The 26,606-nt window shown below is 38.3% G+C and overlaps 3 protein-coding genes across 3 annotated transcripts; all 3 read left to right on the top strand.

Annotated features, from left to right (window-relative positions):
- Positions 1-1,209: 1,209 nt before the first annotated feature.
- LOC149044377 (putative skeletal organic matrix protein 5) lies at positions 1,210-3,563 on the top strand. The gene is made up of 2 exons (XM_089210722.1): positions 1,210-1,293; positions 1,587-3,563. Exons 1-2 carry the CDS (start codon positions 1,231-1,233, stop codon positions 2,103-2,105), a joined length of 582 nt encoding a protein of 193 aa, XP_089066848.1. The 5' UTR covers positions 1,210-1,230; the 3' UTR covers positions 2,106-3,563.
- A 1,807-nt stretch (positions 3,564-5,370) lies between these two features.
- On the top strand, positions 5,371-12,717 carry LOC149044376 (uncharacterized). The gene is made up of 6 exons (XM_089210721.1): positions 5,371-5,542; positions 8,471-8,769; positions 9,497-9,611; positions 10,321-10,357; positions 10,489-10,615; positions 10,932-12,717. The coding sequence occupies exons 1-6, from the start codon at positions 5,470-5,472 to the stop codon at positions 11,421-11,423; spliced, it is 1,143 nt and encodes a 380-aa protein (XP_089066847.1). The 5' UTR covers positions 5,371-5,469; the 3' UTR covers positions 11,424-12,717.
- Positions 12,718-14,394: 1,677 nt separating this feature from the next.
- On the top strand, positions 14,395-21,075 carry LOC113678704 (uncharacterized). The gene is made up of 6 exons (XM_089210720.1): positions 14,395-14,564; positions 16,747-17,051; positions 17,780-17,894; positions 18,551-18,587; positions 19,134-19,260; positions 19,587-21,075. Exons 1-6 carry the CDS (start codon positions 14,492-14,494, stop codon positions 20,103-20,105), a joined length of 1,176 nt encoding a protein of 391 aa, XP_089066846.1. The 5' UTR covers positions 14,395-14,491; the 3' UTR covers positions 20,106-21,075.
- The last annotated feature ends 5,531 nt before the right edge of the window (positions 21,076-26,606 follow it).

The raw sequence follows: 26,606 nt of genomic DNA, 5'->3' as shown, positions 1-26,606 counted from the left end.
TAAACTATTTTCCTACTTTGTTTCTCTACAGTCACCTTGCTCTTCGTCACCTTGTCAACACGAAGCTACGTGTGTCACAAACTATAGAGATGGCTCGTTCGGATGCCGATGTGCAAAAGGCTTCAAAGGAGAATATTGTGAAAAAGGTGAAAAGTTTGGCATGGCATTAAATACTATAATTCACAAGTGACTGCTATAAGTTTTTTACTTAACCTTGCGGCTCGAAAATGTTCTAAAATAGCTAGCGAAAATATATAACAAAAAAAATATTAAAGGCAATGCATGAAGATGTTGAATCTGTCGATGTTCAAGTTAATTAAGCACCTGACGGAGAAATCGAAAGGTCTGAGGTGGGGAACTGAATATTTATTTTTATTTTTACTAACCTCTCCTCAGGCACCAAAAATTGTATTTTTTATCACGGGGGAGGGGAGTGGAGGATTTGGAGGATCACATGATTTTCAGGGGGACTGAGGAGAGCGGATACATTAGAATATTGCAGAGCCTTGACTGAGGGGGGGTTACTTTTATCGTGCCACAACCAAAATCCTCTGACCTCCCCCCCCCCCCCCTCCCTCGGCAGTAAATTATAACTGGTACCAAAGTAATATTTATCATCTCTTATTGCTCAAAGATTTTACTAATAGATTGATACAAAAATGTGCAACGACTCTGCTTTTGTGTCCCCTACTGGACTGTGATGGAGCCTAAATATCTCAAACACCTAACTTTTATTTTTTTTCTTTACATTAAGGTATTGGGTCCTGCAAAGAAGCTTACAACCTTTTCAAGTAAGTGATACCAAATGATTATCTTTTCGGGCATAAAATAAAGACCAAATTACCGAATAGTTTCGACGTCAAGAGAAGATTGTTCGCCGGAAACGGGGTAATTTATTTTTATCAACTGAGTTAATAACGTAAATTGGCTACCGTAAAGAGTTTCAAAGCTGACGTTTCGAGCAAATGACGAAGGGCTCTGACGAAGGACTAACGTTCGAAACGTCAGCTTTGAAACTCTTTACGGTGGCCTATTTACGTTATCAACTCAGTTGATAATAGTAAATTACCCTGTTATACTCTCCCACCGACCCAGCACCACAGTTTCTTTAGAAACTTACCCCCTCCAATAATATGATCAAGAATGGATTTTTTCGTATCAAGCAGGTCAAACGCCAGTCAACTGGTTCCACTGGACCTTGACTCTAAACCAATCACAGTCCTTTGTCAGATGGGGGATTTTGGATGCGGAGATGGAGGATGGACGCCTCTAATGAAGATTGACGGCAGCAAGGTAAGCCCCATAAGGCGGAAGCGGGAGCAAGAAATTTTCAGAAGCGTCGAAACTACGATAGAATCTCTTAGCAAATTGCAAATATTCTTATCGCGGTCCCTGCTTGCGGAAATTCCTCTGGCATGAGTGCTACAATACCCTAATATCTAAAACGCCTGCAAGGACCTGGAAGTAGGGTATAGATTGATGGCTTGTACGCTAACTTTATTACTGATTTCATGAGGTCCTTCCTTTGGTGATGCATCGTGTTATTTACATTTAAGGATAAATTAAATCCTCTTAATTCTTTTTAGACAACGTTTCACTATAACTCTCACTACTGGAGTGATAAAAACCAATACAACATCCTTGGCGGGAGGACTGGGTTTGACTCACAAGAGACCAAGTTACCAACCTATTGGAACACACCTTTCTCCAAGATCTGTCTCGGTATGAAGATAAGTGGACAGCTCAGGTTTATTGTCATTAACAAGCAAGCCAACTCTCTGCACTCACTGATTGCTGATGGGACATACCGCGCTACTTCACTGGGTCGTAACGAGTGGAAGAAGTTGATTGGTGCGGAGGGCTCTTTGCATTTGAGCTGTAACAAGGAGGGCTTCAATGCTGTATGTACTAAAAGTTCTCATTCTAAAGCAAGAGTTGGTTATGTAGCTAACCAGGAAAACAGTTGTGGCTCTTGTGACTCCAGAATTGGTTTTGGTACCGGAGGATATCCTGATTACTCCGCTACGTGTGGAAACGTAGCAGCTCATTCCCCAGATAACGGTAACAGAAATATCAAAGCTATGGGATATGTTTTGGTGCAGTAAACTCTTTCAATCCATGTATTACGTTAGAAAACTCACGAAGAATGTGGGAGGTGAGGTGGGGTACCGAAAAAAGCCCTTTTCCATCTATCCATCCCTCTCCTTTCTCCCCTCAAACGCCAAAGTGAGAACTTGCTAAGGAGACGATAGATTGCTTGCTGTTTAGTTCGGCTTCTAAATTGCTTTTTTTCCAATTTGCGGCGAGTGCGAAGACGGGTGGAGACGACTTTTCCCGCATGGGTTCCATTTGTACAACGTTTTGAGCCCTATGTTTTACGGAAATTCAGTTGACTGGTTACTAAAACTGCTGTGATGTTTAAATCTTAAAAAAGAAGTAAAGCCAGGATAGCAACACGAGACATTTTCAGGCACTCGCCAAACATTACCACTAATAGGCCTTTGCTGACCAAATCATATTGAGCTTTATCTGTTTTGCTTTTTGCATATTTCTTTGACAACCCTTAGCTCGTGATTTACAAACCTCTCCTCCTCCTCCAACATCCCACGTGAGTTATTAAGCCAGTAAACTGATAGAAAGTGTGGTCTATTGTTTAACTATTACTAATTATTATTACTAATAATAACTATTATTAATTATTTTTAATCATTAAGATTTGCGAACTAGCCCTTCATGCAAGTATGTAATCACTTGTAAAGACTATATACTATACCTAATACCAGGGCCTAGTTGTATAAAGGGTAGATAACGCTCTCCAACTAATCAATCGCTATCCAGCGGATAAAATAGCAAAACGTAGAGCGTTATCCACTGGATAGAGATTTATCCAGTGGATAGCGTTATCCGATCTTCGAACAACCGGGGCCTGATCTGTACAAAGAAATACGTCCGACACAAGAACCTTATTATACAGCAATTTCTCCACAACCGCTAAAAAGAGTGCATATGATAATTTGATGACAGTAGGTATAAAATAAATGAAAAACAAGTAAGTCATTATTCACCACTTGGATGGTTGATTTGGACCAGCTCCCAGTTGGCTCATTAGCTCAGTTGATAGAGCGCTGCACCGGTGTCGCAGTCTCGCAGAGGTCATGGGTTCAAATCCCGTGCGGGCCTGAATTTTTTTTTCTGGTCTTATTTCAACTACTAGTGCAGTAGTGTTCATAGCTGCGAGGATCGTTTATATTCGTTTCTTCACCGCATTGAACAAATATGATTTTTCATATATTTACAGTCATTAGGCAAAAGATTATTTGAATAAAAATAAGTTAAAAAGAGGGGCGCCGAGACACCATATTAGAAACACCACAGTAAGACAATGCGACTAGAATCAAGATTTCTAATTCAAATTCATAATTATGTAAAATTTTTACAATTAGAAGAATTACAATATAGTGGAGTAATCTTAGAATTGAATGTTCACTGTGCCAAATACAAGAGTTCATCAGATACTTAAAATAAGATGATGTCTGCTCGGAATAAAGGTTACAAATAATGAATACCGTATATCCTCGACTGAGCGCCCACGCTCTAATAAGTACCCTTCCCCGAATAAGTGCCTACTCCCTCTTTCATAATGTCAAAAAAGCGTCCCCCCCTTTGAATAAGCGCCCACCCCTTCCCTCACTTTCTCAGTGGTAGGAATACAAGATAAAATTGTTTCTATTGACATGTTTGAGTGAACAATGACCGCATTGGTTTGCACGTCAGAAAAGTCGAAGCAGCTGCAATCATTTTTAAAATTCTATTGGTTGAAATCAGCGTCATGGAAATGTTCACAGGAAAATTAGCTCTTGACTGCAGTTCGTCACTGATCGCATTTGAAACAAAGCTAAGATTCTTTCCTTTGCTGACGAGAAGATTCGATTTCTTTTAACATGTTTTTTTATTTTTGTCTATTCCGTTTTATTTCAATTCTCTGCTCTGATGTCAGAAACAGCGTTTTCTCAAGGTTTTTTTATTTGCACTTGATACTTGTTTGATGTTAGCATCTGAATATTGCTTTTCCCCGTTATTATTCGTTTATACTTGGGAAGAGGAACAAAAATTATTTTAATTATCTGGACACACGACCAATGAATAATGCCATCAACGCTTAAACATTTCCTCGTTAAGAGGAAATTTGTGCTCTGAAGTGTAGCTAAAAACCAAACTTTATTGAGAATTAATCGTACGTTGGTACGTTTATTTCGAAGTCCTCTATGTAAATTATTGAGTTAACACGTAAATAGGAACCCATTTTCGCAACTTATTAAAAATTTATACCACAAGGCTCTCTTTAAAAGTTTTTTTTGTGATAAATCTTTAATGATATGTATAGGTTTCCAAAACCTAATAATTGTTCATAACCCACATGTGGCATTTCTGTTTTTTTTTTTTGTCATAGCGCAGAATTTCACGACAACCCTCTGATTTTCCTTCTTGCCAAGTCATCTGTACTGTCAATTGATTTTTCGTTGGCAAGTTTTTCCTTAAATAGCAACTTTGGCCTTGATATACTCGAAATTATCTTTCATTAACACTGCCGTCGCAAACTTGTCAATGGGAAAACTTATCAGGTTACACTTCCTTTATCATTATTATTAACCCTTCCCTCGCACTCCTAATGGCCACCAAAAAGATCTAACTCGCAGTATAAATTTTCCAGGAAAATAAGCGACGAAAAGGAAGAGGAAGAGAGGGAATAAACGATTTTGTTTGTTTTAATGCTAAAATGTCACAGCGGAGAAATGTTCGACAGACGGTGCGCAGAGTTGGTTTATAGATCCCAGAAGTAAGCGAGTTGATACGGCGGCGTTAGTTTAATACAACGTTTTCCGCGATTGCAATACTAGTGACATGGAAATATTTTCAGGCCTTGTGATTTCGGTGATTCTACAAAATCATTTCAAAGCACTCAGCTTTAGCTGAGCATTTCACGTGAGGCCTACGTTTACAAACTGGATATTGTAAATTTATCCTAATTTTAAAACAGAGAATTTTATCTGGACGATTCAGGTTGCCCTCAGAAACAAACCCAAACGACTGAATGTTAATGGAAAGCTTAGGTGTAAGTAAATGCTCATTGCGCGATCAGTTCATCCGATACTATTTAAAAATGCTCCCTTTTTGGAATTAAGGGAAGAGTAAAACGGAAATTGGGTCATGGGATCATTTTATAACTGAAATGAGTTCAAACCCCATTTTTGACTCGTTTTCCCCTCCGCCCTTATAAAACTCAACCATAGCACTGCGACATATTTTTGTTCCAAAAACAAAGGAAAGGGCTGGTTTGTACGTCAGCAAATTGGTAGCAGCTGGAATCGCTCAAATTACATTGGTTGTAGTCAATATTTCGGTTGCTTACAAGTCGCATAAGAGGCAAGGCAAAATATCTCCGGATCAGCCACGAGATCTCTTCTCAACATGTTTTTTGGTCTTTTTTGTCCCCTTCTATTTGAAGTCTCTGCTCTAATTCCAGATCAAGCCTTTCCAAAAGGTTTGTTAGACGCGTTTGAATTGTATCTCTTTTGATTATTTTTAGTGTTAGAACATTGATGTTAGCAATATTCATTCATTTATATTCATTCAACCCAGAATCTGGATATAAGTCCGATGTTCCCTGACTTCCATCAGTCTTCGTTTTTTTTTTGGTTATATTTCCTCTTGGCTTGTGGTGATGGGAGTTGAATTCTCTTTAGAAACTTGTTTCGACAATTTTCTTTAAACCTGATATCTTAGGACGCTATTGAATGGCATAATCTCAATGTTTAATTAACTTCCTTTCATATATATCTGCTGTTGTAAAATTTAATTTGTGAAAGTTGCATAGTTGAAGTCGATCTGTTGCCCTATAACGTTCAACACTTCAACTTTGTCAAATGCAAATAACACTCCATCACTCCACATTAAAAAATATTTTTCAAGACTAAGCTAGGCCATTGATTGAAAAAGCCTTTATTCAACTTCAAGTTAAATTCTAAATGTAGCCAAAAACAGCAACATTTCTTTAGACCTGGATAAAATTGCGAAGGTTAACTACAGGCTTTCGACCTTGCCAAGCTTTTACTTAAAATAATTTATGAAAGACTTCTAAAATTGGGTTCACAGAAACATTCGATTTCCTATGTCTATCAGATCATTGACTGATGTTCTTCCTTTTTCCGGAGGGAAGTTTGAAAGTAATATGATATAGTTAGATAATTAATCCTGAGGAAGAGAACTAATGATAACATTACAGCACCGAAGAGCTAGAAATGTTTACTATTTGAAGGTTTGTGACTTAATATGCAAAATTTTTTTCATGATGTTACCTCAGTGAATAAATGTATTTAATTCTCTCAGAGTGCGCGTATAACTATGATAAATGACATAGCAGATGTTGATAACTGAGAAGGTAAGACAATAAAGATTTATGTTTATGAGCTTCCTGAAGAAATATTGAATAAATTAAAATCGAAATGGTTTGTTGAAATGGCTGCAAAACATCTATTTGCTATTTGATCATTTTAAGTGTTCAACAAAACGGTTTTCTTTTCACCGAACTGAATTTTCCATATGTTATTCTTCTTTATCTTGGGAAATAACACCCGATTTTACCCAACTCGACCGAGGGCCGGGGCAATAGTCATGAATACTGGAGGAAAATTTTTAATTAAATTTGGCGAAAGTCAAGGGACCCAAGATGTTTAGACAGCTAAAAGCTATTGAAAATAATAACTGTTTTGCTTTCAATTGGCAAAATTTATGAATTCTGAAATTAAAACAGGTACCAAAGTAACAGTGTTGCAAGATTTTCCAACCTTTCAGGTATTTGGAATTGATGACTGCCAAATAAACACGAGGGAGCTGACAAAATTTGCCTCCAACTAGAAAAAAATTCATGGGGAAGTTAGAATTCTCTATTAACGACTGTTTACCTTGGTCTCGTATGATCTAATAGCATTTTTAGGCCTCTAATCAAACGTCACATATCTTTCCGTAAATAGAGGGCTAAATATCGTTTAAAACACTTAAAATATCTTGCATGTTTGTTTTCATGACGAACTACAGTTAAACTTGTATTAAGTGGTCACCCACGAGGAATGCCAGGCTGACCGCTTAAAACAGACTATAAAGATAAAGGTTAATTTAAGCAACGACAAAAAAGCGCCATTTTATGCCATTATTGACAACTTTTTGTACAAAACCTCGCTCAAAAGTTCTACTGACGTTAATTTCGAAAGGAAAATATGGATCAAATTTTTCTTCAAGGATAATTCTTCGTTTTATTCAAGTAGTTCCACTTTAAGTGACCACTCAATACAGGTGGAAGATAATACAAAGAGGCCGTTCAGACTCACTAAAAGGTGATTGCAATCGCTTGGCAAAGGTGACTGCTTAACTGAGGTGAAAATCACGGGGAAACAAATTCGAGGTTTGACTGTAATTTTGAATCAAGCAAGCCAACATTTTCATTTGTGTGGGTTTAAGAATAAGCAAAGAGATTGTCAATGATTGTGTTGTGGTAAAAAGGACAGTGAAACAACGTCCAACACAACTTGTAAATGGTTAATCAACTGATAACCATGACAACAATTCTGGCATAGAACTGAGCACTGTTCCGAAAACAAAGCGAGAGTAAAACGCGTGGAGCAGCTTAAAATTAGCTATCGATACTTCAAAATATCCCTGGATTTTTTTATATCTATCGCTTTCCACCATTCTCAGTGACCTATTCGCTGTACTCCACAACATCCTAATACAGCAAGAATACAAATTTCGTTTGAGAAGTGGGGGGGGGGGGGGGTCCCATAGTTATGATAAACATCAATTATTTTGAATGATATGGGGAAGGGGGGGTGCATGTTACGGTATAATCTTACTGACAGAAAAACGCTCCAATTCCACAAACTCAACTACTATTTTAAACGGCGAGTAATCTTTTTAGCGAGGAGCGACTCCTAAAAGTGATACAATACTTATGGTTAATAAACCACCAAAGTTTATATCCCAGCTCACCACTGACACAATCTCAGTGCTGTCTCCAAAGTCCCCAAGAACGGGCAATCTTCCGCAGTAACTCTCTCTCGGTATAGCTTTCAAAAACAGTCGTCGCTCCGACGATAACAATTACCGCTACTACTACTACATAAGTGTTCTGGAATACTCCAAAAGCTTACTTACTTAGAAGTATTACCTAATAAATACGTGACTTGATAAAATTTTCCAGAAAGCTCTATGGTATGCAAGTCAGCATGACTCAGCCGTCTGGAAATTTCTGGAAGATTATATTAACAACAATTACTCATTACAGGGGGTAGCGTTCTAAAGGCCACTTTATCCTCTTTTGTAACCAGCCAGTCCCTTCCTCGCCACTCCCTCCTGTGAGTGGTGCCATCATGTCCATGTCCTTTTATTACTGAACTGTTCTTCTTTCCTGTTACAGAATCAAACCCCGTGTATCGCGAGGGCAACCGCGCCTCCTCCGCAAGAACCTTCCTGAGACGTACATTCATTAAACACGAGTTTCATCACTTGAATGTGCCGCTTGTTGGAACAGTGGCAGTGTCTGATGTGTTTGACTGCACGTTAGAATGTCTCAGCAATCCGTTCTGTTTTTCTGTAAACCTGGCCGCCTTCAAAGGAGCCCATGGAAAACTTTGGTGCGAATTGTTGTCATCTGATAAGTTCAGAAACTCCACAGAGTATAAAGGGAATAAAAGTTCGCATCATTTTGCCATTGAGGTAGGAAACATTTCTTAATTTTGACAAATAAACGCGTTAAAATTTTGACAGCTTTGCCAAGATCTTAAAGAGAAGGCAGTCAGGTTAAAGCCACTGCAAATGATGTCGGTCTGTTGTCGTATTCATTGTGGTGACAACCGTATTTCTATGGCACGTTGTAAAGCATGCAAACACTTTTTCGTGCCGCGCACCATCTTACTTACTTACCATCTTCTGTTTCCCAGGCACGTCAGCATGCTAAGAAAATACATGTGACTCGGTTGAAGATTTTGGTCAAGATAACAGATTTTGTTTATGGTCAGCCCTTAGTCAATTTGTGTTTTAAATTGTTTTATCGACAGACTTCTTCATTTTCTGCGAATGTTCGAAACAGTTAGGAAAGCTTTCCAGACTCATAGATCCCAACGGCTTAGCAATATATTTTTGACCTCATAAAGCCACCTTCTCAAATACCAGCAAAGTCAGAAAACTCAGCTAAAATCTTAATAATAAAAATAATATATATAAAATATAAAATATATAAAAATAATAAAGCATGGATGCCATTATATGAGGTCTTTATACTATAAATTTATATTTATAAATTTATACTAAAACAAATCCGGACCGGATCAACGGATTAGCGCGGGTTGGCGGATTCATGTACCCCCTATTTACCACATATTTATAGATTTACAGCTGCGTTTGAAAAATACATGAACCATTTTCCTACTTTGTCTCTCTACAGTCACCTTGCTCTTCGTCACCTTGTCAACACGAGGCTACCTGTGTCACAAACTATAGAGATGGTTCATTCGGATGCCGCTGTGCGGAAGGCTTCATAGGAGAATATTGTGAAAAAGGTGAATTGTTTGGCATGGTTTTGTAACTGATATACATCCAATAACATTAAATACTAAAATTCTCAAGTGACTGATAAAAATTTCTCTACTTGACCTTACGGCTCGAAAATGTTCTAAAATAGCTACCGAATATATATAACTAAAAAAACATTGAATGCAATGCATAAAGATGTTGAATCTCTTGGTGCTCAAGCATCTGACTACGATATCAAAAGGTCTGAGGTGGGGAACTAAATCTTTATTTTTATTTTTACTTCTCCTTAGGGATCAACTATCATTCACCACGGAGGAGGGGGGGGTGTAGAGGATTTTTAGAGGATCAAACGATTTTCAGGGGGAAAGGAGGGGGAATCAGTTGTCGCCGACAGAGTTTAAAGTGGGGGGAACTATAGAAATTGACTGTCAATTTTAAAACTGCCAATAAGTGGGGGTCGTAAGAATATTGCAGAGCCTTAACTGAGGGGGGGGGGGGGGGACGATCTGTTAAATTTTATCGTGACACGACCAAAATCCTCTGACCCCCCCCCCCCTCCCTCGGCAGTAAATTATAACTGGTACCAGAGTAATGTTTATCATCTCTCATTGCTCAAAGATTTTGCTAATAGCTTGATACAAGAATGTTCAACGACTCTACTTCTGTCCCCACTGGACTGTGATAGAGCCAAAATATCTTAAACACCTGACTTTTGTTTTTTTTATTTATATTTAGTTACTGGGTCCTGCAAAGAAGCTTACAACCTTTTCAAGTAAGTGATACCCAATGATCCTCTATTCGAGAATGAAAAAGACAAAATTATCGAATAGTTTCGACGTCGAGAGAAGATTTCTGACCGCAAACACATATGATCCCAAATGGATTTCTTTTCGTATCAAACAGGTCAAACGCCAGTCAACTGGTTACATTAGACCTGGACTCTAAACCAATCACAGTTCTCTGTCAGATGGGAGATTTTGGATGCGGTGATGGAGGATGGACCCCTGTAATGAAGACTGACGGCAATAAGGTAAGCCTCATTTGGCGAAATATTCTTAGCGGGGTTTTCTTGCGGGTGATGAAGCGCGAGAAAGACATTTTCAGAAGCATCGAAACTAAGAGAGAATCACCCGTATTCTTCTCGCGGCCCCTGCTTACGGAAATTCTTCTGACATAAGTGCTACAATACCTTAATATCTAAAAACGCGACAAATTGCTAATTAACCCGCCTGCAAGTAGGGTAGAGTTTGATAGCTGTATTATTGATTTCATGATGGTCCTGCCCTTGGTTATGTATGGTGTTATTTATGTTTAAGGATAAATTAAATCCTCTTAATTCTTTTTAGGCAACGTTTGACTATGACTCTCACTACTGGAGGGATAAAAACCAATACAACATCCCCGGCGGGAGGACTGGGTTTGACTCACAAGAGACCAAGTTACCGACCTATTGGAACACACCTTTCTCAAGGATCTGTCTCGGTATGAAGATAAAAGGACAGCTCAGGTTTATTGTCATTAACAAGCAAGCCAACTCTCTGCACTCACTGATTGCTGATGGGACATACCGCGCTACTTCACTGGGTCGTAACAAGTGGAAGAAGTTGATTGGTGCGCAGGGCTCTTTGCAACTAAACTGTAACAAGGAGGGTTTTAATGCTGTAGGTATTGCAAGAATTGGCTATGTAGCAAACCAGGAAAACGATTGTGGTACTTGTGACTCCAGAATTGGGTTTGGTACTAGAGGAGGTTCCAATGCGTGTGGAAACGTAGCATCTCATTCCCCAGATAATGGTGACAGAAACATCAAAGCTATGGGATATATTTTGGTGCAGTAAACTCTTTCAATCCATTTATTTCGTTAGAAAGCTCAATTAGAATGGGAAAGTGGAGGTGAGGTACTGAAAAGAGCCCTTTTTCATTTATCCATCCCCTCTCCCTTCTCTCCTCAAACGCCAGAGTGAGAACTTGCTCAGCAGACTATAGATTGCAACCTTCGGCTCGTGATTTACAAACTTCTCTTCCTCCTCCAGCATCCTACGTGAGTAATTTGGCCGGTAAACTGATAGAAAGTGTGTTCTATTGCTTAATCATTACTAATCGTTGTTACTACTTATAATTGTTATTAATAATTATTAGTTATCAAGATTTGCGAACTAGCCCTCAATGCAAGTATAAAATCAGACTTTTAGCATACCAAACACCAGGTCTGCACAAAAAATATGTCCGACACAAGAAACCTACAGTAAACCGAAATTTCTCCACAACAGCTAGAAAAAGTGCATATGATAATTTGATAATAGCCATAAAATAAATGAAAAACAAGTAAATAATAGACCAAATAATATTTGAATAAGAACTAATAAAAAAAGAGGGCGCCGAGGCACATTTTAGAAACGTCACAATTAGACAATACCACTAGAATTAAGATTTCTAATTCAAATTATAACTAAATAAAAATTTTTGCAATTGAAAGAGCTATAGTATAGTGAAGTAATCTGAGAATTGAATGTTCACTGTAAGCAAGTGACTTAAGTAACTTTATTTCAACTCGGGTTAATGAGGCTGATTAGGCCCCTAGTAGTACATAGGTAGAAAAAGTGTATATGATAATTTGATAACAATAAGTATAAAATAAATGAAAAACAAATAAGTAACAGGCAAAATAATATTTGAATAAGAATTAGTAAAACAGAAGGGCGTCGAGACACCATATTAGAAACGCCACAGTAAGACAATACAACTAAAATTAAGATTTCGAATTCAAATTATAATTATGTAAAATTTTTGCAATTGAAAGAGTTACAGTATAGTGGAGCAATCTTAGAATTGAATGTTCACTGAAAGTAAGTGACTTAAGTAACTTTAAATAATATGCCGTATGCATATGCCATATGCTAATATGCCGAAAAAGTAAAATATACTGACGAAAAATTGAAAAATGACTAATGACTAACTTTCTAACTACTTTAATTTAGTAAACAATCTTAACTCTTGAAAACTATAACAGTGAAAAGATCCTAATAGACCGTACATTGGAAATGTAGCTCTCTTACAGCATTCCTAAAACTCCCTAAGAATTGTCGTTGGTAAGGAATTCTACACTTTGGCACAAATAAAAGATGTAGATTTTAAGCCATGGGTTATAGTATTCTTACTTGCGACGACGAGCTTGTTGGTGCCTCTTAAGTTTTTCACATCATTTTGTACGACAAACAAGTCTGCCTATATATTCCGGTAACATGCCGTTTACAGCTAGCAATGTCCTGTAGTCGACGCTTAGACAAAGCTAAACGGTAGTCATCATTACCATAATGGGGCACCCGTTTGTTGTAGACACAACTTAGAGCTCTCGCATTAAGCCTTTCCAGCTTCTGATTATCAGACTCATTACAGTTGAGCCAAATAGCAGAACAGTAAGTGAAGTAAGACATTACGTACGAGTTGTAGAGGCACATTTTCAAGGAAATTGAAAGCATGCTCTTTAGCCCGCTCAAAACATCCAACTGCTTTCCAACTTTCCTAGTAATCTTGGCAATGTGTTTGCTAAAATTTAGCGAGTTATCGACAGTTGCACTTATAAGATCTAAATGGTCTACGATTGGAACCTACACATCATAAATACTAAAGGAAAGATCACTAGGATAGCTTTTTGGAAGAATAATACACTTACATTTCTCGGGATTGAGCACTAGCTTATTATCATCAAACCAACGACTCGCGACTCTAAAATCCATAGAAACTGCGCCAACAAAACAGTCATTGTCATGAGCAATCCTCTAGTCCTCAATCAAACTTAGAAGTACCGCCTCACAGCTGTAACCCCTTCTATAAGCAGACAGGAACGGTGGCAACATTGATCTAAAATAATCCGAGAGTTGACGTGCAAGACACTTCTCGAAAACTATGCGCTATGTTCGCACACAGATCTTGCGCGGTCAAAAACCCTACGGAGCCTCTTTAATATCTGAATGTTTTTCCGGTTATTGTTCGTTTACACCTAAGAAGACTATCATATTTTTCTAAATTATATGGACAAACGTCCAATGAATAATGCCATCAACGTTTAAACATTTCCTCGTTACAAGGAAATTTGTGCTCTGAAATGTAGCTAAAAAGCAAACTTTATTGAGAATTAATTATACATTGGTACGTTTATTACGAAGTTCTCTATGTAAATTATTGAGTTAACACGTACATGGGAACCCATTTTAACAACTTATCAAAAATTTATAACAAAAGACTCTCTTTAAAAGGTTTTTTTTTTGTCATAAATCTTTAATGATATGTATAGGTTTCCAACATTTAATAATTGTTCATAACCCACGTGTGGGATTTCTGTTTCTTTTGCCAAGTCATCTGTATTATCAATTGAGTTTTCGTTGGCAAGTTTTTCCTTAAATAGCAACTTCCCTTCGTCAGAAACTGACATAAATGTACTCGAATTTTTTTTTCCATTAACACTGCAGTCGCAAACTTGTCAACGGGAAAACTTATCGCGACAGGTTCACTTCCTTTATTATTTTTATTATTATTATTATTATCATGTAAGTAAATGCTCATTGCACGATCAGTTCATCAGATACTATATAGAAAATGTTCCCTTTTTGGAATTAAGGAAGAGTAAAGCGGAAACTGGGTCATGGGATCATTTTACAACTACAACGAGTTGAAACTCAATTTTTGACTCGTTTTCCCCTCCGCCCTTGTAAAACTCAACCATGGCACTGTGACATGTTCTGTTGCAAAAACCAAAGGAAAGGGCTGCTTTGTGCGTCAGCAAATTGAGAGCAGCTGAAATCGCTCAAATTCTATTGGTTGTAGTCGACATTTCAGTTGCCCACAAGTCAGTTGCATCAGAGGCAAGGCTAAATATCTCACATCAGCGACGAGATCTCCTCTCAACATGTTTTTTGGTCTTCTTTATCCCCTTCTATTTGAACTCTCTGCTCTAATTCCAGATCCTGCCTTTTCAAAAGGTTTGTTAGATGCGTTTGTATAGTATCTCTAACTGTTTTCAGAGTGAGAACGTTGATGTTGGTAATATTCATTCATTTATATTAACTTCGATGTTCCCTGACCTGCATCAGTTTTCGTTCTTTTGTTATATTTTTTCTTGACTAGAAGGTGATGGGAATTGAATGCTCTTTAGAAACTTGTTTCATCAATTTTCTTTACACCTGATATCCTGGGATGCTATTGAATTTAACAATCTGAATGTTTAATTAACATCCTTTCATATATATCCGCTGTTGTGAAATTTAATTCTTGAAAGTTGCATGGTTAAAGTCGATCTGTTACCTTCTAACATCCATTTAACACTTCAGTTGGGTTATTGATTGAAAAATCCTTTATTCAACTTCAAATTAAATTCTAAATGTAGCCGAAAAAACAGCTTCACTCCTTTAAACTTGGGTGAAACTGCGGATGTTTACTACTGGCTTTCGACCCTACCATGCTTTTACTCAAAGACTTCTAAAATTGGGTTCGCAGAAACATTCGATTCCTATGTCTATCAGATCATTGATTGATGTTCTTCCTTTTTCCGAAGGAAAGTTTGAAAGCAATATGTTATAGTTAGGTAATTAATCCTGAGGAAGAGAAACGAGTGATAACATCACAGCATCGAAGAGCTTTATTTGCATAATTTATTTTGAAATGGTAAATAACACGGCAGATATTGATAACTGAGAAGGTTAGACAATACAAATTTATGTTTGAGAGGTTTCGAACAACTAATGAATAAATTGAAATCGAAATGGCTTGTTGAAATAGCTGCGAAAAATCTATCTACAAAATGATCATTTTAAGTATTCAACGAAACGATTTTCTTTCACCACCGAAATGAATTTTTCACATGTAATCCTTCTCTCTCTATCTTGCGAAATGTCGCCTGATTTTACCCAACTTGACCGAGGTCCTAATGAGCTGAGCACCGAACAAATTTGGTGACCTACAATGGTGAAGGAAAATTGTTAATTAAATTTGGCGGAAGCCAAAATGTTAAGACAGCTACAAGCTATTGACAAGATAATATCTGTTTTGCTTCCAATTGGTAAATTTATGAGTTCTAAAATTAAGACAGGTACCCTAATATCAGTGTCGGAAGATTTCTCCAACCTTTCAGGTATTTGGAATGGATAGCTGCTGAATAAACACGAGGGAGCTGACAAACTTTGCCTCCGATTAGATCAGAAGATTCATGGAGATGTTAAAATTCTTTATTAACGACTGTTTACCTTGGTTTCGTATGATCTAAAAGCACGTTTAGGCTTCTAATCAAACGTCATATATCTTTCCGTAAATGCTCAAAATGTTGATTCGAAAGGAAAATATGGATCAAATTTTACTTGAAAGTTAATTCTTCGTTTTGTTCCGCTTTAAGTGACCGTTCAATACAGGTGGAAGATGATAACAAGGCCATTAAGACTCACTAGAAGGTGACTGCTCAATAGAGGTGACCGCTTAATAGAGCTAAAACTTAACAATTTCGAGACTTAGACAACCGACCGCTAAATACAGGGTGATCGCTGAATACGGTGCCGTGAGCCAACATTTTCATTTGTGTGGGTTTAAAAATATGCAAAAAGATTATAAATGATTGCATTGTGGAAAAAGGACAGTGAAACAACGTCCAACACAACTTGTAAATGGTTAATCAGCTGATAACCATCACAACAATTCTGGCATAGAACTGAACATCGTCCCGAAAACAAAGCGAGAGAAAAAATGCATGGATCGGTTTCAAATTAGCTCTCGATACTTCTAAATATCCCTGGATTTTACAATGCTTTCCACCATTCTCAGTTACCTCTTCGCTGTACTCTACAATACCCTAATACGGCAAGAGTATAATTTGTTTTTTTAGTCGCAGAGAGGTAGGGGTCACCTCGGAATTATTGAAAAGAGCCAAGAGAGAAGGGAGAGAGATGAGAAGGAGGGAGGCTGATACTAATCGGCCTTGAAACCATTCTTTAAAAAATTTTTTTCTATGGTATGCTTCAAACGTTGCAATTTAGTGAATCTGTTTAACTACTGACCATAGCAAAATGGTTTTTCATCTCCCTAAACAGCGAATTTCACAAGAGGTCCCTTCCTCGCCACTCCCTCCTGTGAGTCTTGCCATCATGTCCTTTTATTACAAACTGTTCTTCTTTCCAGTTACAGAATCAAACCCTGTGTATCGTGAGGGCAACAGCGCCTCTTCCACGAGAACCTTCCTGAGACGTACATTCATTAAACACGAGTTTCATCACTTGAATGTCCCGCTTGTTGGAACAGTGGCAGTGTCTGATGCGTTTGACTGCACGTTAGAATGCCTCGGCAATCCGTTTTGTCTCTCTGTAAACCTGGCCGCCTTCAAAGGAGCCCATGGAAAACTTTGGTGCGAATTGTTGTCATCTGATAAGTTCAGAAACTCCACAGAGTATAAAGGGAATAAAAGTTCGCATCATTTTGCCATTGAGGTAGGAAACACTCTTAATTTTGACAAGTAAACGTGTTAAAAGTTTGACAGCTTTGTCAAGATCGTAGAGAGAAGGCAGTCAGGTTAAAGCCACTGTAAATGGTGTCGGTCTGTTGTCGTATTCATTTTGTTGACAACCATATTTCCATGGCATGTTGTAAAGCATGCAAACACTTTTTCGTGCCGCGCACCATCTTACTTACTTACCACCTTCTGTTTCCCAGGCACGTCGGCAGACTAAGAAAATATATGTGACTCGGTTGAAAATTTTAGTCAAGATACCAGATTCTGTTTATTTAAAGAATGGAATCGTTGTTTGAATCGTCAACATTTGGTCAGCCTTTAGTCAATTTGTGTTTTAATATGTTTTATTGACAGACTTCTTCAGTTGCTGCGAACGTTCGAAACGGTTAGAAAACCCTTCCAGACTCATAGACCCCAACGCCTTAGCAATATATTTTTAATCTCATAAAACCACTTTCTCAAATGCCAGCAAAGGCAGAAAACTCAGCCAAAATCTTAAAACTGTAGATGAAAATGAAAAAAAAAACCTAGTTACCATCATATGAGGTATGTCTATACCATCAAAAATTTCTACTAAAACGAATCCGAACCGGATTGACGGAATAGCGCGGATTAGCGGATTCATGTACCCGCTATTCACCACTTACTTAAAAACTTACAGCTGCCTTTCAAAATGAACCATTTTCCTACTTTGTTTCTCTGCAGTCACCTTGTTCTTCGTCACCTTGTCAACACGAAGCGACCTGTGTCACAAACTATAGAGATGACTTATTCGGATGCCGCTGTGCAAAAGGCTTCACAGGAGAATATTGTGAAAAAGGTGAATAGTTTGGCATGGTTTTGTGACTGATATACATCCAACAACATTAAATAATATAATTCTCAAGTGACTGCCATAAATTTTACTACTAAACCTCGCAGCTCGAAAATGTTCTAAAATAGCTAGTGAAAATAGATAACTAAAAAACATTTAATGCAATGCATAAAGATGTTGAATCTCTCGATGCTCAAGTTGATTAAGCATCTGACTGCGAAATCGAAAGGTCTGAGGTGAGAAAAACTGAATATCTAGTTTTATTTTTACTTCTTCTCAAGCATCAACTATCATTAACCACGGGGGAGGGGGATGGAGGATTTTAGAGGATCACATGATTTTCAGGGGGAAAGGAGGGGGAATCAGTCGTCGCCGACAGAGGTTAAAGGGGGGGACTGTAGAAACTGACTGTCAATTTTAAAAATACCAATTAGTGGGGATCATAAGGATATTGAAGAGCCTCTGACCCCCCCCCCTCCCTCGACAGTAAATTATAACTGGTGCCTAAGTAATGTTTATCATCTCTTATTGCTCAAAGACTTTGCTTATAGCTTGATACAAGAATGTACAACGACTCTACTTTTGTGTCTCCAACTGAACTGTGATAGAGCCTAAATATCTTAAACACTCGACTTTTCTTTTTTTCTTTACATTACATTCAGGCATTGAGTCCTGCAAAGAAGCTTACAACATTTTCAAGTAAGTGATACCAAATGATTATCTTTTCGAGCATGAAAAAGAGACAAAGTTGTCGAATAGTTTTGATGTCGAGGGAAGATTTTTCGCCACAAACTAATATGATCATGAGGTAATCCATTATCATCAACTGAGTTGATAACGTAAATTGGCCATCGTAAAGAGTTTAAAAGCTGACGTCTCGAGCGTTAGCCCTTCGTCAATTGCTCTGACGAAGGGCTAACGCTCGAAATGTCAGCTATGAAACTCTGTACGATGGCCAATTTGCGTTATCAACTCAGTTGATAATAATAAATTAGCTTGTAATAGTGTAGTTTGATCGTCCGGATGAGTGTAGTCCTGAGAAGGACTGTTGTCGGTAATGGTGACTGACGTTTCGACAACCTGAGCGGAAGTCATCATCAGAGTCAAGTGAAAGGTTGTTGTCAGTCGAATGTACTTAGTCCGATTTGTGTACACTGATTGGTCAGTTTTGCCGTCACAGTTTTTTTTAGAAACTTACCCCTTTATTAATATGATCACGAATGGATTTCTTTTCGTATCAAACAGGTCAAACACCAGTCAACTGGTTACATTATACCTTGACTCTAAACTGATCACAGTTCTCTGTCAGATGGGGAATTTTGGATGCGGATATGGAGGATGGACGCCTGTTATGAAGACTGACGGCAACCAGGTAAGCCTCTTATGGTGGAATATTCTTGGCGAAGTTTTCTTGCGGTTGATGAAGATTTAGGAAGCATCAAAACTACTATAGAATCTCTTGGCAACTCGCCCATATTCTTTTCGCGGCCCCCGCGTGCCCAAATTCTTCTGGCCAGAGTGCTACAATACCCTGATACCTCAAAACGTGACAAATTCCTAATCAACCCGCCTGCAAGTAGGGTACAGATTGATAGCTTCTACGCGAACTGTGTTACTAATTCATGAGGGTCCTGCCTTGGGTGATGCATGGTGTTATTTACATTTAAGGATAAATTAAATCCTCTTAATTCTTTTTAGGCAACGTTTCACTATGACTCTCACTACTGGAGTGATAAAAACCAATACAACATCGTTGGCGGGAGGACTGGGTTTGACTCACAGGAGACCAAGTTACCGACCTATTGGATCACACCTTTCTCCAAGATCTGTCTCGGTATGAAGATTAGTGGACAGCTCAGGTTTATTGTCTTTAACAAGCAGGCAAACTCTCTGCACTCACTGATCGCTGATGGGACATACCGCGCTTCTTCACTGGGTCGAAACGAGTGGAAGACGTTGATTGGTGCGCAGGGCTCTTTGCAACTGAACTGTAACAAGGAGGGCTTCAATGCTGTAGGTACTGCAAGTAATCATGCTAAAGCAAGAATTGGTTATATAGCTAACCAGGAAAACGATTGTGGCACTTGTGACTCCAGAATTGGGTTTGGTACCGGAGGAGGTCCTGATAACTCCAATACGTGTGGAAACGCAGCAGCAGCTTCCCCTGATAATGGTGACAGATATATCAAAGCTATGGGATATATTTTAGTGCAGTAAACTCTTTCAATCCATGTATGACCTTAGAAAACGCTCTACGAATGGGGGAGGAGAGGTGGGGTACTGAAAAAAGCCCTTTTCCATTTATCTATCCCATTCCCTTCTCCCTTCAAACGCCTGGCAGAGTGAGAACTTGCTAAGCAGACTATAGATTGCTACATTCGGCTCGTGATTTACAAACTTCTCTTCCTCCTCCAACATCCCACGTGAGTTATTAAGCCGGTAAACTGATAGAAAGTGTGCTCTTTTGCTTAATTATTACTAATCGTTGTTACTACTAATAATTGTTATTGATCATTATTAGTTATTGCGATTTGCGAACTGACCCTCAGAATCAGTTGTAAAGACTTTTGTATACCTAACACTAGGTCTGCACAAAAAAATACGTCCGACACAAGAGCCTTATTATACTGCAATTTCTCCACAACAGCTAGAAAAAGTGCATATGATAGTTTGATAATAGCCATAAAATAAATGAAAAACAAATAAGTAATAGGCCAAATAATATTTGAATAGGAACTCATAAAAAAGGAGGGCGCCGAGACACCATATTAGAAACGCCACAGTAAGACAATACAACTAGAATTAAGATTTCTTATTCAAATTCATAATTAAGTAAAATTTTTGCAACATATAGTGAAGTTATCTTGGAATTAAATGTTCACTGTAGGCAAGTGACTTAAGTAACTTTATCTCAACTCGGGTTAATAAGGCTGATTAGGCCCCTAGCAGTACATAGGTAGAAAAACTGCATATGATAATTTGATAACAGTAGCTATAAAATAAATGAAAAACAAATGAGTAATGGGCAAAATAATATTTGAATAAGAATTAATTAAAAAAGAGTGCGCCAAGACACCATATTAGAAACGCCACTATAAGACAATAGAGCTAGAATTAAGAATTCTAATTCAAATTCATGATTATGTAAAATTTTTGCAATTAAAAAAGTTTCAATATAGTGGAGTAATCTTAGAATTGAATGTTCACTGTGTCAAATACAAGAGTTCATCAAATACTTTAAATAAGATAATGTCTGCTCGGAAAAAGGGTATAAATAATGAATGCCATATTTCCTTGACTAAGCACCCACGCTCTAATAAGTGCCCTTCCCCGAATAAGTGCCTACCCCCTATTTCATAATGTCAAAAGAGCGCCCTCCCCTACCCCCCCCACCCCCCTTTAAATAAGCGCCCGCCTCTTCCCTCACTTTCTTAAGTAGTAGGGATATAAGGAAAACTTGTTTCTTTTGACATGTTTGAGTAAACAATGACCGCGCGCATCGGTTTGCACGTCAGAGAGCTTAAAGCAGCTGCAATCATTTTTAAAATTCTACTGGTTGTAATCAACGCCTTGGCAATGTTCACAGGAGAATAAGATTTTGACTGCAGCTCGTCACTGATCGCGTGTGAAACAAAGCTACAATTTTTTCCTTCGCTGACGAGAAGATTCAATTTCTTTAAACATGTTTTTTGTTTTTGTCTATTCCGTTTTTATTTCAATTCTCCGCTCTGATGTCAGACACAGCGTTTTCTCAAGGTTTGTTATTTGCATTTGATACTTGTTTGATGTGTATATTGCTTTTCCCCGTTATTATTCATTTATACTTGGGAAGAGTATCATATTTCTTTTAAATTATCTGGACACACGACCAATGAACAATGCCATCAACGTTTAAACATTTCCTCATTTCAAGGAAATTTTTGCTTTGAAATGTAGCTCAAAACCAAACTTTTTTGAGAATTTGGTTTGTACTCAATACTCTAAAACGGCAAAATCTCGTTGTTTAATTACTTTAATTGTATATATGCCTCCTGCAGGGAAATTTAATTCTTGAACCATACCACACAAGCCCCAATGAGGTCGAGAATCTTCTCTCCGTAAATACCACACGAACACCCAACCAATTTAAAATATATATTGATAACAGCAATTGCCGTTCGCCATAAAAATTCATGACAGAAAGGGCTTTTATTTGTCTTCGATCGATGTCAAATATAATCAAAATAGCGGCCAGCTTTTCTTAACAACACTAGGCGGAAATTACACCAAGGCGGAATTTGCGGCTTTTTCCTTTTTTGCTACATGCTTTCAATTTTGCAATACTTTCGTTATTAGAACCAGCTGCAACAGAGACTTCCCAGGAAATAGTTACCAAGGCATCCATCGAACAAATTTGAAATATTGTGGCAAGTCGCCCAAAATTCGTTTTCTCTCCTACTTTCATATTTTGTAGCCTAATATTTCCTTATAATTGTGGTGTAGTTTTTTTGTGAAAATATATTTTAGTTTTCGAGAAATGACTTTTTTCGTTCGACTGCTCAAATATGCAAATTTTCACCGTGAATATTACCCGAGTTGTGTGACCTCATGTGACGAATGTACTAGACCTACGGTATTTCTGTGAACATAATCCTTTGTTTTATCATCTTAACTTAATCCCCTGTCGTTATTGAAACTGGCAAAGAAATATTTATTTTTTGGTGAATATTTTTGTCCGACATACTTCTCCTATGTCGAAAAGTAGCATCAAAACAAAGACAGTTTTAACAATGACCGATGTGACAAAATCTACTGAGCTTCAAGCTTTTAAAAGACCAAAGGATGGTTATTAAGTTACTGTAAAAATTTTCTTGTGTATTTGTGTTGTTCTATCTTGAGACGAACTCAAAGTCCGGCAAAATTTACTTGATAGCGACTATGAAATATACATGGCACGCCTACTTGTCGCCACCGTTAACTGGCATAAATCACTACAATTTGTAAAAAAGTCTAAAATAACACTCTTACCTTGTTTATTTATGATTTTATTAGCCGTTTCGATTGTTATATTACGCCTGGGTATTACTTTTTGACAGGAGCCCAGGTTTTGCGTTGTGTTTTCCCCTCCCTCATTTATATCATAAGCCAGTCACGCAATAATTGATACCGAGACAAGTGAATATTTACCACGTGTAAAGATTTTTGTTTACGTTGAATTGAAAACATTAAAATCTGTGCTTTCTTCACTAATCGTTGTTTCAGCGGCAGCGCAGCAGTCAAAAGTGGATTGTTGCTTCAACGCTATTGAAATTTTTAGTATTCAGACAGGCGAGCAAAGCGTGGTGCTCTGGGAATGAAAACTTTTAGGGGCCTTTTGCATGATATCCGAATGAGTTTTGTAAAAGAATGAGTTCATACCGGTTGCCACATAATAACCAGCGTAAAATTTATTCGAAACGAGTCATTTCTGAGTGAGTTTATTGGGGTTTTCATTACAGAACGAAACACTCATTCCGGACGACCTTTTCTACCTGTGCAATGTAAACGCTGCACGGCTCTCATATTTGTATGAATCCTCTGTATGAGCGAGGGAAGCATTGAAAAAGACAGAAAAGGACATAAACACATGTTTTTACAGGCTAATTGTTGCCAACAACGGATAAGACTTAAGTACCTTTTATAATTTCATAGCGGTCGTTTTCGAACTTCCAGGCGCGCACCTCCGCCCTCTTATGTAAAAGAGTCCCCCTGGGGTGCTGATACGTGCAGCACACTTGACATTTAGCAAGGACAAATTCTGATGTGATTTTTGGCGAAGAGAAACAAGTTTTGTCAGCGTCTAGTTGCTAGTACGGAAGGGCCTTTACCACCGTATGCATAACTACGCGTCCCCCCGGACAGCGGAAAGCCAACAAAGCGTTCAGACATTAGTTCAGAAAACTCCGCCTCTGTCTGAATTTTTGGTAGCCTGTTGACCAATTCCCGATCGAAACTTAAGTCTGACGGCACGCGTAATTTTGCTAACGGCGGTAAGTAGCCTACTTACCGAAGCCAGATTGTACGAATTTTCCAGACATCTTGAGTAATATCTGTGATACACGCTTGCCAATTCCCCTATCAGCTTTTGGAATCGACTTAACCCTACCTTTACCATGGCCGGACATTTCTTTTCGCACCCTACATCTGCTATTGGAACCACGAATCCACCCAACACCGAGATTTGATCTGTGAGTGGGGCAATTTGTAAAATCATGGATATCTTTTGGTGTCTCGAAGATGCCGGCACGCGACAAAACAAGATCAACTTCATTTTCTGGATCTGAAAACTTGCAACTCCGCAAGTGACTTGAAATGTCTTTTTAAAGGCCTATTTACACGGTACGACTTTGTCGCATGCGACAAGCTTACGACAGGCCTACGACACGAATTGTATCGTGTAAATCAAACCTACCACTCGCTTACGACTGTCGTGCACGTCACGAAAAATGTCGTAGGATTTTAAAACATGTTTTAAAACGCTGCGACAATCGTAGCCGAAATTGATAGAAAATGACGTATTTTGTGACAAATTTCTACTGAGTAGGGGAGGAAGGTGAAATTTTCTTGCGTCAAAATGGCGGAGGAAGTCGCCTCCGGAAAGTCGAAGACTGCTTCCAAAGCGAAAAATACATTCTCAGATGAGGAAACAGAGAATATTATATCACTGTGGAGCGAGGAAGAGGTTCTTTTCCTTCTCTTGCAAATTATTAGGGAGCTTAAGCAACCACGACGACGACGCTGGGTACGACGCCAAGTAAAAAATGAATTTATATTTTATGAGCGAAATTCACAGTTGTCTAGATCTGTTCGGTTCGTTAATGGCTCTAAAATCGTGCTCGAGCTAAATGTGCAATGGCGGCGTGTAATTCCAAATGGAAATACGAAATATTAGCCGTCGTCGTCCACGTTCCGTACAGGACGCAGAATTTGGTCATTTCACGTTGTTGTTTTGCAGAGGATGGCAAAGAAATGTACAAAGATTTATAACGCACGTGCATAGCCATTGTTCTGCTCATTAAACCTTTTGTTGGATGACGTTCTCGTTGCCGTTGTCGTCGTGGTTTGCTTATTAAGCTCCCTATTGAAACAATGACCGCGGCCGAAACGAGTGGAATTGCACGCGATTTTGGCATGTCGTAGGTGAAAATGTCGTGCGCGTGTAAATTGTCCTAAGTCATGTCGTAGGCCTGTCGTAAGCTTGTCGCATGCGACAAAGTCGTACCGTGTAAATAGGCCTTAACAATCACGCAAGGGAACGACTTGGTCTTCTCGATAACTAAACCCACAAGTTCCACCAGCAAACGATTTAACTAAACAGCAAATCTCCCTTTTAGCATGTAAGATGAGACACCTATAAAACAGATCAGTTGGCTAAATCAGTATGTAGCTTGTCAATCAAATTGACTATTGTAACCATACTTTGACTTCAGCCGGTATCACAGCGGATTTGAACCCCCCGCGGATTTGGATCCCCCGGTCCAAATCCGCTAGCGGATATGGACCCCCCTTCGCAGATTTGGACCCCCCTACCAAACTTTCCTTTTAAGCATCCTTTGTATCATAATTGGTAACTAATTCTATTTGCAAGCTTTTTTGTCGATGTTTTTTTCAATCACAACACAACATTTCCTCGATAAAGGTAAAAAAAACAACAAAAACAGCTATTTTGTTCCAGTTCTACCGCATTCAGGATAGCGAGTCGTACAGTATACGCAAGAATTAGATGTGAACAAACTGCTGCATTCAAACTATTGAAATTGTTACAATAAATCTTTGCTTCTTCTGATGCGAATCAACATTGGTACGAAACGTCATAACAATAGTGGAGACTATTGCGTCCAGTCACAGAAATAACTCAGTCTCATTTTCTAAAATAATAACATTGAACAGTTTTTGAACAAGAACAAAGAAACTACTCGTATTACAAGTCGTTTGTAAAGCCTATGATAAGTAAAAATGTTTCTATTCTGAACTATTGGAACTCTCAGCTTATTTTCAGATGCAAATCAACATTACAACAACATTACATCACAAAAGTGGAGACTATTACATCGAACTCAATCTTATTTTCTAATTGTAACGATTGTTAACTGTTGAGGGATCCGAAGTAACACCTTAATAATTACGAAGACGTCTAGAGTCTGGTAATCTGCAGACAATGCAGAGCCACTCGTCCTCCGGGGCAGTCTTAAATCCCTCGCAGTTCATGTGTAACCTTTCCTCGCTCAACTCGCACTGTACCATGTTGTCCCAACACTCGGGCATTGAACAATGACAAAATAAATTAGTGTCACAAGTTTGTCTCTTATTGAATCTAGCGGTGTTCGACTATCGCGGAAAAGGTTCAAAACGACCTCTCTCCAGACATTAAACTAAATTCTCGCCCATTTTCCCTTGGTCAAAAGAAACATCCGAAGGGATGCCAGTTCGTATGCATTAACGATACGCATGTTTTGAATTAAAAACATACTTTAGTACGCATTGGAACGTAAAGTATCATCCATTTTTATTAGAACGTTAATGATGATGTTTTCATTCAGTTTTGTTGGGGGGTCCAAATCCACGGAGGGGGGGGTCCATATCCGCTAGCGGATTTGGACCGGGGGGTCGACATAGGAAAAGTATGCCGGACAAAACTATTCACCAAAAAATAAATATTTCTTTGCCAGCTTCAATAACGGCAGGGGATTAAGTTTAGAT

Source organism: Pocillopora damicornis, chromosome 6, assembly GCF_964200805.1.
Source record: "Pocillopora damicornis chromosome 6, jaPocDami1.2, whole genome shotgun sequence".
In the NCBI taxonomy this organism is placed as follows: domain Eukaryota; kingdom Metazoa; phylum Cnidaria; class Anthozoa; order Scleractinia; family Pocilloporidae; genus Pocillopora; species Pocillopora damicornis.
Note: the sequence above shows the minus strand (reverse complement) of the source record. Positions and strands in the feature narration are given on the sequence as shown.

What these genes read in the sequence shown, in the direction of transcription:
- LOC149044377 (XM_089210722.1), top strand. Translation starts at nt 1,231, where the DNA reads ATGGGGGATTTTGGATGCGGAGATGGAGGATGGACGCCTCTAATGAAG. An exon ending in TGAAGATTGACGGCAGCAAG is followed by an intron (nt 1,294 to 1,586) that starts GTAAGCCCCATA and finishes AATTCTTTTTAG; the next exon opens with ACAACGTTTCACTATAACTC.
- LOC149044376 (XM_089210721.1), top strand. Translation starts at nt 5,470, where the DNA reads ATGTTTTTTGGTCTTTTTTGTCCCCTTCTATTTGAAGTCTCTGCTCTA. An exon ending in GAAGCTTACAACCTTTTCAA is followed by an intron (nt 10,358 to 10,488) that starts GTAAGTGATACC and finishes CGTATCAAACAG; the next exon opens with GTCAAACGCCAGTCAACTGG. An exon ending in TGAAGACTGACGGCAATAAG is followed by an intron (nt 10,616 to 10,931) that starts GTAAGCCTCATT and finishes AATTCTTTTTAG; the next exon opens with GCAACGTTTGACTATGACTC.
- LOC113678704 (XM_089210720.1), top strand. Translation starts at nt 14,492, where the DNA reads ATGTTTTTTGGTCTTCTTTATCCCCTTCTATTTGAACTCTCTGCTCTA. An exon ending in GAAGCTTACAACATTTTCAA is followed by an intron (nt 18,588 to 19,133) that starts GTAAGTGATACC and finishes CGTATCAAACAG; the next exon opens with GTCAAACACCAGTCAACTGG. An exon ending in TGAAGACTGACGGCAACCAG is followed by an intron (nt 19,261 to 19,586) that starts GTAAGCCTCTTA and finishes AATTCTTTTTAG; the next exon opens with GCAACGTTTCACTATGACTC.